Source organism: Neolamprologus multifasciatus, chromosome 19 (genome assembly GCF_963576455.1).
Source record: "Neolamprologus multifasciatus chromosome 19, fNeoMul1.2, whole genome shotgun sequence".
Classification (NCBI taxonomy): domain Eukaryota; kingdom Metazoa; phylum Chordata; class Actinopteri; order Cichliformes; family Cichlidae; genus Neolamprologus; species Neolamprologus multifasciatus.
Window position 1 is genome coordinate 12,800,661 of NC_140457.1, and position 17,645 is coordinate 12,818,305.

Consider the following 17,645-nt stretch of genomic DNA (forward strand, 5'->3'; position numbering starts at 1 on the left):
GTGTATTATCTCTCTCCCCTTCCCCACCTTTTCCAGCGGCTCTACCCTCAGCCATTCTCACATTGATGTTCAAGCCTTACCAGAGAGGAATCTACTGCGATGATCAGAGCATCCGTTATCCCTACAGGAGAGACACCATCTCTCATGGGACGATGGCTGCAGTCACCATCACCTGCTCCATACTCATTGTAAGCCCATGTGTCTGATTTGGCTGAGCCCCCAGTTACTGAAAAATAAGACTAACCTTGTGTCTTTCTACAGGCAATCTGCAAAGAATCTTATTTTCCAAATAATAAATCTTGGCCCCTTCCTTCCACAGATCACAACAGGAGAGGCCTACCTGGTGCACACCAATCGCCTGCGCTCCAATTCCCCATTCAACCAATACCTGTCAGCTCTCTACAAAGTGGTGGGCACCTACTTGTTTGGAGCCGCTATCAGCCAGTCGCTGACTGACTTGGCAAAGTTCACCATAGGCCGTCCTCGTCCAAACTTCATAGACGTGTGCAAGCCAGTGGTCTGTAATGGATACATGTTGGAGATCAAGTGCAACGGCAGCCACCGCAATGTGACTGAATCCAGGTGGACACTTTACGACACCTATCAGATTTGTTATAGAGTGCAGTGCAAAGAGCTAGAAGTAAATGGATGATTTGAAAAATGCCATGAATTTTCATCCCTTTGGATGTGTGAGCTCCTCAACCTATTTCTAAGGCTGAGCCCAGCCACTGTACGGAGGAAACTCATTTTGGCAGCTTGTATTACTCTCTGAGTCATAACCGGGATTTCATTCTGGCCGGGAAGCAGATGGACTGGTAAATCGAAAGCTTTGCCTTTCAGCTTAGCTTATTATTTCTTTATTACTGCTGAGGCCGCTTCAGTCCTCAATCCATTTTCCCATCACTCATGAATAAGATCCCAAGATGCATCCTGGTTTGAGGTAGTGTCTCTCTCAAAACCCCAACTTACTGACAGCTTAGTTTAAAATCTTTAAGATCTGCTCTCTCCAAGGCGTGATTTACCAAGTTTGACCTAATCAGTTTTATAGCTGAAAAACAATTTAGATTAGCAATAACAGGTTTAATTTCATCTCGCTGACGTTTACAAACTAATTAACAGGGATATTGCTACGTCATAAAATTCATATTTGAAAATCTCACATTTGTAATTCTTCTGCATTTAGTTTTTAATATAAAACTCGAATATCTCTTTGGTTTCCGCTCGAGTGTTGGAGTGTATACATGTATACACTAATGTATACATGAGGAAGTGGATACTATCAGTGTTATCAGGTTAAATTTAAATAGACTGCAACGTGCATGTTTCCATTTCCTGGATGACTGTTTATTTGTTTAGTTTGGACGTAATACCAGAAATAAAAATATTCAAAAATGTAGGCTGCAGATTGCCCAAACTGTTAAGATTGTTTTACCTTAGATTAAATGGTAAACAAACTGATATGTAGGCCTAGTTTTAATGCTGGTTCCCATTCATATTCACTGAAAACCATTACTAATGCTGCCATTTTGCTCCCTAGGTTATCGTTCTACTCCGGACACTCGTCCTTCGGGATGTACTGCATGATCTTCCTGTCGGTGAGTGTGTCCTCATAGCGTGAGACTTTCTGCAGCTCTGAAATGGCTGTTTACCAAAAAAACACACATGACTAAGCCAAACAAGAGAATGTGGTCGACACAGACAACAAAACACCATTGTTGCTATACCACACGTGGCACAATGGCCGGAAGGTGACAGATTTAATGGTTTGATCCCTGTTAGGGGTTTTCAGGAGTGAATTATGAGCTGCTCAAACTCCACAGGAATCAGCATTTGGCGGGGAATAAAGTGGGACAAATTTTAGATTTAACAAAAAGTGTATAAATATTTTTTAAGGGGGGAAAGTCAGGAAATTTGCTATAGGTAAATGACTCCGATCTTAACCTTAATCTTGTTTTTGTTTTTTCACACAAAAAAATTGGTTCTTTAATGTGTGCAACCTTCGAGCTGAATTCAAATCTGTACTTTTGTGTGTAAAGCTCTATGTCCAGGCCCGGATGCAGGGGAAATGGACAAGACTGGTTCGACCCACCATCCAGTTCTTCCTGGTGTCGTTCTCTCTGTATGTGGGATACACGCGCGTCTCTGACTACAAACACCACCCGGGCGACGTCGTGGTGGGACTGCTGCAGGGCGCTCTCATCGCTGTGCTCACAGTGAGTGCATTTCTGCGTCACGTTTATTGATGTTTATCATTAAAGCTGAGGATATTTATACGATTATATAAGGTGAAAACTGAAATCTTCTATTTTTAAAGTGTAGATAAACATATTTTTCCCCTTTTGAATCATTACTTCTGAATCCAAAGGCTGGCTGAGCAGCCTCTTCCTAAAGTAAAATGGTGTAGATTGACAAGTACAAAGACCTAATGAGGGATTTTGGTGAGTTTTGCCAGCTTTCAGGTTGGCAAAGAAGTAGTGGGACCCACTTCTTAGAGCTTCACTGAGTTTCTTGGACTTTCCCACTGTTCTGAGTATTGATCAGTCCAGTGCAGGGGTGGGCAACTCCAGGCCTCGATTGCCAGTGTCCTGCAGGTTTTAGATCTCACCCTGGGTCAACACACCTGAATCAAATGATTAGTTCATTATCAGGCCTCCGGAGAACTTCAAGACATGTTGAGGAGGTAATTTAGCAATTTGAATCAGCTGTGTTGGATCAAGGACACATCTAAAACCTGCAGGACAGCTGCACTGGAGGCCTGGAGTTGTCTACCCCTGGTCCAATGAATGCAGCTGAATGCAGCAGAGCCTTTTAATGATGGCAGAGAGGAACAACCACTTGCAGTTAATCGTGATTGCCAGGGAGAGGCGAGAGCTCTTGACCTTGTTAAGACATTGTAGAACCAAGTGGAAAAAAAAAATCCAAACTAAAATTAAATTTCTGCAACCATCTTTAATGACTTTTTTAAAGTCATTAAATATGTTTCCTGGAAAAAGTTCAAGTAGCTTAGCTTGCACAACATCATGATCATCCCTGTATGAATGGGCTGATAATGACAATTGTTCATGCCATAAATGTGACTTACATTTGGAGGAGTCTCTGTAATTGGGAATAGCACCTGGCTATTGCAAAGAACACCTATTGGCGTTTTGAGGCTATAACTGTTAATTGTGTGTTTGTGACTTTACTCTGTGGTATAATATGAAGCTGAATCCCAACATCTAAAAGGTATAATTTAGACTGACTGCTGAACTTTTCATTTACGGTGTAAAGCAGTAGCGTCAGCTGTAAGCAATGCTAACGCTTCTATTAAGCAACGTAATAGCCTATAATTGTTACTGTGTTTGTTCCCAAAGGTCCGATATGTGTCCGATTTCTTCAAGCAGCGCCCTCCAGTTTCTGAGCCGCAAACACCAGAGACTGAACAACTCGAATGTAAACCGAGGCCTTCAGATTCAGAACACAGAAATCACAGCTACAGCGGATCAGTATGAGCGCACCACCCTACAGCTACTCTCACCAGCCCGGCCCCCGCACTCTATAACAGCAGCTCCGTTATCAAAGAACGTGCACAGAAGAAAAAACAACGAAAGCAGCAGAGCACAGTCTGCTATTAGATCTCCCTAACACTTTCACAGCTATGAAAACTCCAGGGCCTCTATAAGTTTGTGTTTATATGCTGCAAAGATGTGATTGAGTTGTTTTTTTTATGTTTTATAATGAGTGGGTTTTGTGTGAGTTCATTTTTTTTTCATTATGTTCATTTTTTTTTTTTTAAATTTTCTTAATTATTTCTTGCAGAAAGATTCAGATTTGTCTGAGAAATTGATGCTGTGAGTCAAACTTAAGAGTGACTGACAGTTGAAGAGATTGGTCCGATTTCAATTCCAAAGATTTTGTTCTGCCCTTGAATGGAAGAACCGATCCTTGGAGGCTGAATAATATTATACACTTTGCTACAGTCTGATAAGACTGATGTTTTTACCTACTCTCGAGCTCGACTGCCTCTGTGACACCCATTAGTTTTTTGTTTTTGTTTTTTTCTACAGACATCTCTTTATTGTCTTTAAAAGATATGCAAGTGTAATTATGGAGTGCTTCCACTGACATAATATACATACAGGATGATTTGTAGCACTAACACTTTTTAAAAAAAATCTTCTATATCTAATAAATTGTGCAATTTTTTTTTTTTTTTTCTTTTCAAGAATGTATGACCACTAATTTACTGAAGTTATGGCGATATTGTTCCTTCTGTCACTTTTTCTCAGACTTGAAAGGGACGGCCAAGGACAAATGGAGATGTTCCTGAGGCATCTTCATCCTATAACCTTCCTCTTTTGATACAAAGTAAATACACCTTCATGGACTTTTTCCTTCCCCATTTATAACAACGTGTGTAACCTATTGTGAAATTGTACATAATGTAATCACTTACTTCCTTTAGCCTTCAGGGTGTTTTACAGTTTTCCATATATACTTGCCAGCATATTCACCTTCCGTGTGTGATTATTTTATCAGCATGAAGAAAGACATGCAAAGCAGTCTTTTGTGTGGATTCCCACAGAGAGAATGCCTTCTTTTTAGTTATTTCCATTGAGCTATTCTCTGCTGCGTTCCTAGCGAAAGCTCTGTACAACACAGTGACGCAGGGTTCAAGTCAGAACCTGCAGCTCACGGCCCTTTCTACCAGAGGAATCAGAGGAATGAAGCTGGTGAGCCAGTGCATGAAACAGGAAGTTGTTTGGGGTTTTTCCCCCCTTTGTTAGCAATTATTCATAAATTGTCATAAGCAAAGAATCTTTATTACAAAACCACGTTTAGCATCATTTCAGCTAAATTATACAAAAGGTTCCCACTTGCCCTTAGAAGGTAGGCTGATAGTTTTGATTTCATTATCCTGGCTGAGCCGTTATGATTTCACATCCATGCCAGTACACTGTAAATTAGATTTATGGTGCACACAGTAATTAAAAATCCACAAATATTTCTCCAGAGACTGGTTAGGCTACAAAATATGCTAAATCTACTTGTTCACTCAAATGCTGCTTTGAAGAGATTTGGGGGATTCTGATTAGAAACAAAAATCAGTTGTTTGGCATCAAACTCAGAAATGGCTCAACTACAGCTACAGGGGTAGTACTAAGTCTGGATGGAGATGTTGCAGATTAACTTTCTAATACATTGTCTAAGTAGCTTGGAAAGAAAAAAAAAAGCATCTGGACTTCTTTAAGTTGTTTGAAGACATTTCACTTCTCATCTGAGAAGCTTCTTCAGTTCTAAGGTCAAATGGTGAAGAGTCCCAGATTTAAGCCCTATGGGAGTGTCCCCCCAAGAGGGACATGGACCCCCTATTGATCCTCTACCTACTCACACGAGCCAAGGTGTGAAAACGGGTGTAGGTCACCATCAGCCAAGGTTTCAGATGAACTCATTGTGAAACCTAGCCCCACCCTATCATGTGATTTCCTTAGTTCAAAGGACTCTTGTTTTATGGATTTCAAGTCTATTATAATTGAATCATTCGCTCTTTTATACAACCAGCAACAAAAGCATTTCTTTTCTGTTTAATTCATTTTAACTTCAGGGAAAATGTTCACTTGGTCTGCTAGGCAAGAGGTTTCGGCAGCTTGCTCGTCTGGAGCATTCAGGTCCTGCCGCAATCTTCCCAGAAGCGGATGTTCCCACAAATTGATCCCAAGAGAAACTGACAAAAATAAATTTAAAAAAGCCCAAGTGCTACATCAATATCAATAGGCCTCAGTTAGGATGGAAAATGTTAACATTCATGGTAATAATGGGTGATGATTTGGGCAGTAAGAAAAAGACAAAGATTACTTGTTTAAAAGGGTTGCCAGGAGAAACATGGCAACACAGCTTAGGTTTGCAAAACTGCATCTGAAGAAACCACAAGACTTCTGGAACAATGTCTGGAAAAGGGATACCAAAGTCTTCTACCAGAATGCAGAGTACAAACTGTCAAGCATGGTGGTGGAGGCCTATGATCTGGGCTTGTTGAACTACTCTGTACACCAAAGTATTCTAGAGTTAAGAGGCCATATGTCCAACAACTAAAGTTTACCTGAAATTGGGTCATGAACGACCCTGAGCCAGGTTTGCTGCCAAAAGATGGTATAAAAGCTATTGAATGATGGGGTGTCCTGTGAAAACTTTCCCCACAAAACTATAATTTGTGTTTTTCCTTCAAATAAGGAGGATCAGACTAACAGCACTGAACCATTTCAACAACTTTTCACATGAGAAATATTGATTAGACCAGCTTCAATCTGACCTGGTCAGTTATATCTCGACTCATCCAAGAAGAATTTTTAGTTGAGTCACTCCTCAAAACGCCAACATGTATCTCAGTGGACTGGGAGTACAAAACACTCATGCCTCAACTATTCCATCAAGCTGCAGAGGAGTTGACTATCAAGCAAAACACAAATGTTTCATTTTAGCGCTGACTTAATATGTATCAGCGCGATAACGACAGCGATGCCCTTTACTGTTTTTCCCTTCCCATGTGCGTTGCCACCAGAAGAAAAATGACCACTCTCAATCACATCTTTTATTTGTAAGGCACCAGAGACGCTTCCTTACTGCTAAAAGGTTGATTCATTCTCAGAGTACACAGTTGCTTGTTTACATCTTTTTTTTTTTGTTTGTTTTTTTGTCCCGGGTATTTTGAAATGAGACTGTGTTTGTAGACACATTTAACAGTTTTTCATTTGCACAGAAAGAAAAGGAGAAAACATTTACAAATCTAGAAAACAAAGTTAAGTGTTACAGCCTACTGAGAGAGAATGAATGGAAGAGAAAACAGGAGAAAAAGAAAAGACAGGATATACAACATTGTGCCTCTCGTAGCGTAGACTTGTAATGCACGCGTACAACAACGAAGTCCTCCATGATACACACACATTAAAAAGCAGCTTTGAAACATACAAAAATGCTTTAAAAAATATGTATATTGATATATTCATATGTATACAAATTGGCCCTTCACAGCAAAACAAACACACATACCATTCACATGTCTGAGTTTTGCCAAGGGAGGATTTCTACAGAGGCTGACGTCAGTATAAAGAGTGCTAATGATTAAATGATCTGTTCTCGCACTCGATATATTGAAGTCAGATCTCCAGGGAGGGAGATACTCCAGCTCCCCAACACTTGCACAGACAGGAAGAAGAAAAACAAAAGGAGCAGTGAGCCACAACTTAAGTGCTTTTCAAATTAAAACAGAGGGAAAAGGGTTATGCTTGGACATTAAAAGCTGGGTTATCAAAGCTCTGGAAAGCACTCACATTACAGGGGAGGGACAGCTGACACACCTGCAGTGTACCTGTGGTCAGCATACAATCATAAAAACGAAAAGAGAGGAAAGCAATAATGTGACTGAATACGACAGATAAACCTGGGGCTGTTTCCATGCTTTTTATAACCCATAATAAATCACTGGAAGAGCACTGCTGCCCTCTGCTGCCTAAAAAATGAACATTTCTCAGCCATAAACTTGAGCTGTTCACCAGTTTCATACCACATACCAACTGCAAACATTATGCATAGAAGTTTTGATATATAAGATCACAAAAATGGGAAATTATCAACACGCATATAACCTCCTGGGTAGCATTTTCGAAAACGGTCATCTTCATTTTCTTAGATGTCACTTGAATCATTTCCCTATTATTATCGGTTAAAGTTGAAAACATCTGTGAGCAGCTGCTCCTTTTCAGATATAACAACATAAAAATCCAACAGTCTGCTTTCTGCTTTTACTTCTAGGCCTGAACCTGCACTACTAAACTAGCAGGTTTGGAGTTGTTGAGTGTGCGTAGCCTGGATCGTATTTACTAAAGATTCATTTTACTGTTATTGTTTAACACTGATCAACTTTTAGTCTAATGTGGCTAAACTACCAAAGAATGCCGAACTGCCGAAAATGCTGAACTGCTGCTCTTTAACACTGCAGATCCAATTCATTTTAGTCATGCTTCTTTCAACAATAACATTTTGATATCTTAATAATCTATATTAATGAATGAGTCAAACGGTTAATTGCTATTTGTACATAACATCCTTATTTATATTACAGGTGATAAAGCTATTTAAAGCTATACTGCTCAACTTATCTTTATTATTATTAATATTAATATTAATATTAATGAAAGTGAATTACAGCTCTGTTCAATAATCATATTTGTCAGAATTCAAACAAAACTGGGAGGAAATGACTGTCCAACAACAAGAAATTATACGTGGGAGCTGATCACAGGTAGAAAAAGCCGAAAACAAAATCTCGCCACATCTCCATGATGGTAACAAAGCTAAAAGAAGTCACTCTCATTAATACAAAAACAGCATATTTAATTTTTTTGCACATTACCTACATGAAAAGCTTGCTACCCATAATGTATAATGAATACAGTAAGTATGTGGTTGGAATACAGCTCATGTTTCAAAATGCTGAGAATGTCAGGTTCATGTAGTCACAGATAAAAAGAAAGGTGGTACTTAACGCAATCTCAGCTAAAACTAAAAAGCTCTGCTAACCTATAAAAACACAACGCTTGGCTATATGTCAAAACCACACTGTTTTAACATTTAGATCCTATTTTGGGATCAATTTTGTGGACCCGCAGGGGGAAAGGACAGGAACGGGGGGGGGGGGGGGGGGGGGGGGGGGGGCAAAGGAGGACACAAAAGGTGCTTAAAAGTAAAGTTAAAGTGTTTTCTTCTTTCCAATCACATTCACTCTAACACACAGGAATCTTTATGGTTTTATAAGAACCTGTCTCAGTTTACAAAAACAAGATGAGTTGGGTTTTTTTTTTCCAGAGCATCTATTCTTATCATTTAAAGACGCGGGGTCCATGATCTTATGTCAATGGTCCACATCCCATGTGGAGCTCACAGGAGCAGCTAGGCCTACCTACCACATATTAACTTCCAAGCTGGCTACTTTACCATTTGTACAAACTAAAGATATTTCTGAAATTAAGAAAAAAAACTTGATTTATGGGGGACTAATGCACACAGCTCTGGTAATGCATCCAACGGTTGGGAATAATGAAGAACATAACACTTAACAGAGTAAATTAATGGAATTACTGACAAAACTGCTCCAGTTAACATTTTGGAAAAAGAGGATTTCATTTTAGCAAGTCGTGAGCAACAGTGAAGCAGTATGTGGGGAGTGGAGTTGTTAAAACTGCTTTTTATGACTGGCAGACTGCATTGAGACTCAATCAGAGGGACTACAGAGGACGTGGAAATAAACACTAAACAGATCTGATAACAAAAAGATGGAAGAGAAAATAAATCTGACGGTTATCTACCAGGGTACTGCTATTGTGTTTCTTTCTTAGCTCTCTCTCCAAATGGGAAAACATTTATCTTGATTAAGCCTAACAACTGCGGCTTGAACAATTTTTTTTTTTTTAAAAACCCCACACATCTATTAAAGTCTAGAAGCCTGAACCAAGTCTATTACCACTAAATAATAAGAACATTTACTCTCAGCCATTCAGGAGTTTCATCTTCAGCACTTACAAAAGTTTGAGCTCGGTCCTTTTGCTAATCATCCTTGCAATTACTCTTCTACATTGACACTCAGTAGACAGGCCTCCAGACACCCTTTCCTTTTTTTGTGACATTTATTACACCCCATACCATCCCTCTCCAAACCTCCTCGCTCTTTCTGCACTAGTCTGACTTGTCTCCATCGTCCCCTCTAGGTGCTCTCTCTGCGACATCTCTGGCCTTGTCCTCCTTCGCTACCGGGGGCTGGCCGTGGGAGTAGTTGGCCAGGATGGAGGAGAGGGACAGCAGGCCGGAGCTGGAGGAGACGGCGGGCAGAGTGGGTGGGGTGAGGCCCAGGGGAAGTGGGGCTACTGGCAAAGCCAGGCCCTGAAGCTGGGACAGGTGTTGCACCTGAAGCTGTTGCTGCAAACACAACACATTAGATAATATAAGTTTACCATCTGTAAAATAAAAAAAAAGTGTGAACACTATAAAACTAGTGTGATCAGTTATCACACTTGCAGCACAAACTCCAAGCACGCAGGACTGTGGTGATCATTATGCTAAAGAAACCCAACGTGGCATTTTATCTCTGTTTCATATCTCTATTTCTCCAAATTTGCAGAAGCCAAACCACACCACACCATTTATTCTCTTGCTATTAATACGGTTAAACAGAAGTGACACAAAAACAACAATGTGGTAAATGTTGTTCGCACAGCCAATAGAAACCTGACAATTAGAAATAAGCGTTCACAGACAAATTTCCATCAATGTGGGAGCAAAACGGGCCCATCCCCAGTCATAATTACCTAACCAGCATGCTACGAAGCAACATCTGGTGGACATTAAAAAAGACAAACTCACACGTATGATGGAGTTCATCTCAGGAGGTGTGACCTGCTTGGCTCTTTCAATAGCGCCCATGACTTGTTGTTGATGCTAAAACAAAGATTACAAGTTCAGAGACAAATATGCACAAGAAAAGCTTGGACAAAAACAGTCAGGCACGTAAGATTTCCTCTTTAAGTAAAAACAAAAAAAAAAAAAGAAAACTTTCTCATCAATATTATGAGAACATACACTCATCGACCACTTTGTTCCACCACACACTAGTTCAACTGCTTGCTAACACAGCCAATCACAAGGCAGCATTGGGCATTTAGTTATGTAGATATGACCAAGACAACCTGCTCGAGTTCAAACTGAGCATCACATAGAGGAAAAAAGGCGACTTAAGTCGTGATTGTCGGTCTGAGTATTTCAAAAACTGCTGATCTACTGGGATTCTCCCAAACAATCGTCTCTAGGGTTTACGGAGAATTGTGGGAAAAAGAAAATATCTAGTGAGCAGCAGTTCTCTGGGCCAAAATGCCTTGTTGATGCCAGAGAAGAATGACCAGACTGTTTCCAGATGGGTCCAATCTGGTACTTTCAACGTGTACCCAATAAAAGGGCCAGTGGGTGTAAAGTTTAAGTAAAAGGTGAATCATTACCTCCTGTGACAGGTAAGGCAGCACCTGAGCACAGATCCCATTTAGTCTCTTCACTATTTCAGCCTACAAAAGAAAAAGAAGAAAAACAAAAATGGTAAGACCAACACACAAAGAAAGCCAGGTTACTAGACGGATGGATGAATGAAGACGATGATTACCTGTTTGTGCATTTCAATGTTCAGCCCGTAGGACATTTCATAGTACTACAGTGCACAGAGGATGACAAGTAAAAGATTTAGAACACACCTACACAAAGACACGTGCGCACACACAACAACCCTTTTTGATTAATTACTCTCTCTTTCATGTATGTATTTTATACTCTATTTTGAGATGTGTAGTCATTTTTTATCTGTGCCTCATCGTGCGGTGAGTAAACCTGAGGATTTCTGCGTATCTATTGCGACACTATGAGACTGTGGTGGGAGATTTAAAAACTAAATACGCAGCATACCACAGAAATGAGTTACCACACTTACCATGATATAGTGACGCTGCATCTCTGACTTTTCAGAAGCCAGCTTATCGCACTCCAGCTTCAAACTGGGTAAGAAGTATAGAAATGTAATATGAGAAAGAGCAGCTCGAAAGCAAATGTACGTATTCATCCTGTTTGGGGATAACTGCACTTTGGGGGAATTATACTAATTCCACAACTTGTCTTGTTTACTCTGAGCTAAGCTGACAGCCTGCTGGCTTAAGCTTCATGTTTAGAATACAGACATGAGAATTATATCAATCCTCTCATCTACTTTCCAGCAAAAAAAGGGCATTCAGCATTTACTGTAATATGAAACCACTTGTTTAAATAACCTTACAATAATAAAATGAACATTCCTTAAATATATTTTATTTACTGGATACCTATCTAGGACAAATTCATTTTGTTTCACCAAAATCTAGAAGGAGCAGCGGTTCTGAAAACAGAAACATGCCTATAAAATGACAAAAATGACTTTGAGGATAGTTTGAGTGAAGAAAGTAAGTTCACTAAAAGCTGACTGACATCACAGGAGGTGAGGAAAGTCCAGCTCAAAATGAAATGCATTTCTGAATAATTAGCTGCCTTAAATAAGGCCATTTCACAAAAGACAGTAACAACAAAACACTGCAGGAAGAAAGTGTGTGACTTATATTAGAGATTAAATTAGGTGTGTATGGATGTGTTGAATGAATACCTGTGGTACTGTGCTTGGAGGAACTGGAACTCGTCCTTGATGCGGTCACAGGAATCAGAGGTGGTGAACTTGAGAGGTTGGCTGGACTGAGAGGATGCCTAAGAAACACAACAAGGTGTCTGGTTGATTTTCAGCTTTGAGAAGGCGACTTAGAAATTCTAAGAAAAAAAGCTATCATCATCCTTTACATGAACATATGAGAGCTCCCTGCTGCAGAGCATGTGTGTTTTAATAAAGGTTTGTTTGAAAGCAGCAGTTTGACCTTGCAGATTAACCCTTTGAGAGGATAGCTAAAATAAAGCTCAGACTCAGCCGTACCATGTACACACAGACATGCGTCCTACGATGTACACATGTCTGTGTGCACATTATAAAATGAGATAAAGAAAGCAGCTGGGTGTTTGATTAACAGCACACAACTGTGAATTGTCTACAGACAGCCACAGCTGTCTTAAAGGTACGGATATGAAACATCTGTCTGGGCCACAAAGTGTGTTGATTGAGGAAATGTGTTTACAGAAGTGTGTCCATGCTGACCATATGTGAGAGGTATTTAGAGGCTGCATTAGAAGTCCGGTTATGTATAGACTACACTTAAACCAACAGTCCAAAGCTGTAATCCATGGTTTATCTGGTTCTCTAAACCTCATTACTCTCTAAATAAGTGGCACAAGAGCAAGAGGTTTCCAGCCGGATTATGGGATTGAAGAGAGAGGCCCGATGCAGCCGGTTACATGGAGATCCCAGAAATCACAACTCTGCACGAATGCAACCAGTTACAGGTGTGCAAAAATGAAGTGATGAAACTGGCTAGATCGGAAATGGGTGAACCTGCAGCTCAACCAGTAGACATGAAACAATTAGTCAATTCACTGATTGAGCTACATTTTTTTGAATTTGAAAAAAAATGGAAAAGCTCCAAATGTATGAGAATGTGTAACGGTAATTGAAGGAATCGCTAGGTGGGTCTGGAGAAGTAAAACAGAAGCACAGCATGCAAGTTGTTCCATAGTCACGTTCAGAGAGGAAAGACATATGACACAGCCCACCCCCCTCAGAAAGAGGAACAGCAAAGAGCAGTCACATGTTGAAACTAGCCAACAATCATGCACATGTTCTTTTTTTTGAACAGAACTTGGCATATAAACATATATGAGGCTGTATGCCAGCTTTCTTAATTTGTACTTGTTTCACATTCACTAATAGCTATTGCTAACTATTAGTGAAAGTAGACACATCTGTCTACATTTAATATACCATTAAAAATATCGTTGACTAAAATGATTTGAAACTAACTGAATTTAGATTTTGTTTAAACAAAAATGCCAGACACACTCTGGTTTGAGTTTCTCCAGTATCTTTGTTTTTAAATAAAATCTGCTCCCACCTGATTTTTTTTACAGTAACTTAAGCATATTTAATGAATTGGTGCATAATTTTACATTCATACTATGAATATTTTCAGACAATCGTGTACATGTACAATATCAAAGTACATAGGAGCATTTGAGCCCTGAGAACCTCCGAAGTACTCAGAAGCTTTGGAGCCTTCAGTGCTTGTCTAAGAATTTCTCTTTTTCATAATGCCAAGCCCTTATCTGTCGACCTGCTTCTATCATCAGACTGCGAACAACAGCAATGACTGAAGAGCTTAGTATCGGATACTTATCATTTCTACAGGGCCAGGACAATGACTGGCAAAGAAATGTCTAGATGAATATCTTCATTCTCTTCTTTTCATATCTAAAACTGTGCATCATAATAGGCAGTGGTCACATACTGATCAGTGATACCTTTAACATTGCTGCTGTTTACGCAATAATGTTGCTCATGTGGACAATGGCTGTACATTCTTTTCAGCTTTCATGTACTTCAGACGTTATGGGGGCTTAAAAGTGCCTTAAAAATGATAACTTATTTCAACCAATCTGTACGCACTTCAGAGGATTTAACTCAGAAAATATCGAGAGTATGAAAGTAAGATTTTGCATGGCTTCAATTGAGGTTATTGAACAAACACAGGCACACAAAATCAGCTGATCCTGAGGAGGGTCAGGTGGGACATATTTTTTGTAAGAGTCTGACTCTACACAACAAGTAATGTGCCATTTGATCTAGAAAATAATCAGTACATTTGTAACTAATCACACTTTTATGTACTCACACATTTATGCACTTATTGTTACACATTATTATACTAATACTAGCAATTGATCGTTTTAAATTAAAGTGTTAATTCCCCAAAGTCACCAATAAACAAAGTCCTATAATAGTTAACAAATGTTCAGTGAAAACCTGCCCTATTTTTGCAACATTTAAAGTATATTTTCTCAAAATGAATGCATGCATAAATGTGCGTTGTGGTTTGCTGCAAGTAGCAAAAGGGGTGTTAAACCCGTCTAAACAACGCACAACATCACTCCAACTTTCTCGGTCTTAAGAGAAGCTAGCTAACGATAGACTGTGTCTGCACATAAGTGAGCCGTATAGCTCGCCGTTTGTTCGAGGTAAAGAGCTAAGCTGCCACAGTGCCTGCTCTATGACGATGACAGCTACCTGCAGGAAGCAGCGATATGTATCAGCTGTGTGTTGCTAGCTAGCGTTAGCTCAGTTTCCACCCGGGGAGAAGTTCAACCGGCCAACTTACCGAGTGCCTCGATTGAGGAAACATCATGTCAGCAGTGTGTTTCGCCGCCTTTCCTCTGTCTAATTGAACTACCAGGCTAGCTGGCTAAGCTAACGTTTCCCCAGATGTTATTAAATGACTGGAGACGCTATTCGCACTTTGTACTCTGTCATCCTTTAAAATAACGTTAGCTAACGTCAAAGCAGCAGGAGCCTTAGGTCGCCTTCTAGTCTTTGAAGTAGAAAAAAACCCCGATACTTCCGAGGAGTAATTTGTTAACAAAAATAAAAGGTTCTTCAAAGCAACATCAGGCGTTTTTGAGTTTTGTTTTGCTTTTCTTTATTTGGAATAACGCTAATGCTATTCCTCCCCGGGGAAACCCTGGATGTTGACACATGAGCCCCTGACTTTCCTCGGCTTTGAAGAGAAGAGCAGCATCACGCGGAAAACAAAGTGAGCCGCGGAGGAGCGGGCGCCCCGTGTGACACAGAGCTGAACTGACCGGCTCGTGGCTGCAGCCAGGGCCGGAGACAGAGGGGCTGGGGCCGGAAAATAAGGTCTTAGACCCAGGACTGAATTACTAAAAGGGCTCCCTAAAAATCACAATTTGTCTATGTTTGCGTCAATAGATTTTTTTTAAAATTAAATTTTTTTAAAGAAACATTTGTGCTGAAATGTAGCATCTACAAAGTTGTTTTTAATTTCATCTGCAAAATGTACAGTACTATGCAAAGTCTTGATCCCATCTAACTCCTACGAGGATATATACATGTCAAACTGTGACATTTCTGGCATGCTTCATTCAACTAAAGGGATATGAACAAATTGTGTTTTTGTGACAGGCTATGAGTAGCAATCTCCATTCTCTACACAAGGTGAAATTGTTAAATTAGAAATGACTGAAATTGACATTATTGCCCAGCCTTGACAGACAAATGTTGTTCCAGAGTTTTTGCTCAGTTTCATATTTCATACTACAGTGGTCTGATTTCATTCCTGGAAACTTTTAAAGGATGCCATTGTTGAATTATGCTAAAAAAAAAAAAAATTGTGCAATTATGAATGTGTAATAAAACAACATAACTGCTTAGATCAATTATCCGAGATGGGTCTGGCGGCACTTTTTGGATCTTTGTGACTGACCTACTTCTGCTGATGACACGCAGCACTGACCCTGCAGGATTCCTCCTGATGTGGATGTGATTTGATTTGGGTCGTTTTTTTGGGGAGCTTAAACATGTGCATACCACCTGGTAGTGGGTGTGATGCTGACATTCAGACGACTAGCCGTTTAATTAGAACATGTACATATTTGGACTTTGTACTAGGAAAACATCCTTACTGAGGAGAGCTATGTGTAATGCTACGGCCTATGGCCTATGAATAAAAATGTTTGTATTCCTAAACAGTTTTACTGAGTGTCTTGAGTTAAAGTTGAAAGTTTCCACTTTAATCATATCTTGACTGTATGATCCACTTCGTTGGTGGTGTACAGGGGCAAAATTACAAATCATCTGCCACTTTTCAAATACCTAAAGACATAACTGTATTTAAAAAATGCAAAATGTTTTTCTGAAGATGGAATGAAGCCTTTGGTTTATATCTGCAGCAGCTTTACTGCGACTACAGGTGGAATCCCATCTATCCCACCTTCCTCCCATTGGTCCTCAGGATTTTAACACAAGTTCTATGGCTGCATGGACAGTCCCTCTGGAGGCCTTTCACTGTGCACAGACTTCCTTAATATTACGCTGAACAGCTTTTGGCATCTTACAATGAAATCAGATTATGACATAGGAAGGTTTAAAAAAAAAGAAAAAAGAAACCACAAAAGGTTTTAAAATCTAGAAAAAAGTGAATGTGGTCATTTCACTGTCCAACATAAAATGTTCATTTTCATCTTAAAGAATAAATGAAGACATCTAAACTGGGATTTCTGCTACTACACTGTACAGGTTCCAGACTTAAAACATATAGAAAATCTGTAGAGAGAGTTGAAGCATCAAGTTGCCTTACAGCAGCTAAGAAAGCTAAAGGATTTAGAGTTTTTGTAAAGTCTCTCAGGTTTGCACACATCTCTCTTGGGTGTTTGGAGGAAGAGCTCTCACTTGACATGTGTGCAAACCTCGTGAACAGCTACAAGAAAAGTCTTACCGCGGTACTTGTCAACAAGGGTTTTTCCACCAAGTACTAAGTTATGTTTTGCTTTGTTTTTCCCTGAAAATTTGTAGGCAACTAAAGCCACAACATTACTGTAACATCAGGCTGAATGATTTAACTCAGCGGTCACTGTTAGAATGTTACATTATTAGTTACATGTGACAAAGCCACTTTGCTGCCACAGTAACACACTTGCACATCACGAGGAAAATATTAATCAGCTGACCTGTCTAGTAGTAGTTGTGGCTTTTCCAAGTATGACATGGGTTTTCTCTTCTAAACCTTACATGTTAACATTGGGATGGTCTTCCTACAGGGAAGTCTTCAGTTGAATCAGGTTGAACATCTATCTTCTTTATCATCATCGTCTTCTTGGGATGCACAGTCCCTAAAAACCTATGACTGGTCAAAGACCCCAGGCAGGAAACCCATGTACCTATAATCCTGGGTAATAGTCTGGGTTCAAGTTTGTGACACTCACCTTCTCACGATCCCATTTAACCTACATAGTCTTGTCTAACAAAGCCTTATATGCCCCCAAAAATTAAGTAAGGAAGAAAAAACAAACTCAGGTCATGCTCTTTCAGATCTCAAATAAATACTGACTACCCCGGCTTTAATCATCAACTTGACATTACCAATCAGAATTAGATTTTTATT

At 39.7% G+C, this 17,645-nt stretch overlaps 2 protein-coding genes across 2 annotated transcripts in view; one reads left to right on the top strand and one right to left on the bottom strand.

Annotated features, from left to right (window-relative positions):
• LOC146496141 (phospholipid phosphatase 2-like) overlaps positions 1–6,752 on the top strand; it is a 24,944-nt gene extending 18,192 nt beyond the window's left edge. Inside the window, exons 2-6 of the mRNA XM_085142905.1 lie at positions 37–188; positions 320–582; positions 1,538–1,595; positions 2,037–2,213; positions 3,354–6,752. Coding sequence (XP_084999031.1) covers positions 37–188; positions 320–582; positions 1,538–1,595; positions 2,037–2,213; positions 3,354–3,491 — 788 coding nt within the window. The 3' untranslated portion in view covers positions 3,492–6,752. The remainder of the gene's footprint in view (positions 1–36; positions 189–319; positions 583–1,537; positions 1,596–2,036; positions 2,214–3,353) is intronic.
• LOC146496143 (TLE family member 5-like) lies at positions 3,976–15,262 on the bottom strand. The gene is made up of 7 exons (XM_085142908.1): positions 14,847–15,262; positions 12,200–12,297; positions 11,501–11,564; positions 11,180–11,224; positions 11,022–11,084; positions 10,393–10,467; positions 3,976–9,948 (listed from the first exon to the last, which is right to left on the bottom strand). Exons 1-7 carry the CDS (start codon positions 14,871–14,873, stop codon positions 9,709–9,711), a joined length of 612 nt encoding a protein of 203 aa, XP_084999034.1. The 5' UTR covers positions 14,874–15,262; the 3' UTR covers positions 3,976–9,708.
• Between the last annotated feature and the right edge of the window lie 2,383 nt (positions 15,263–17,645).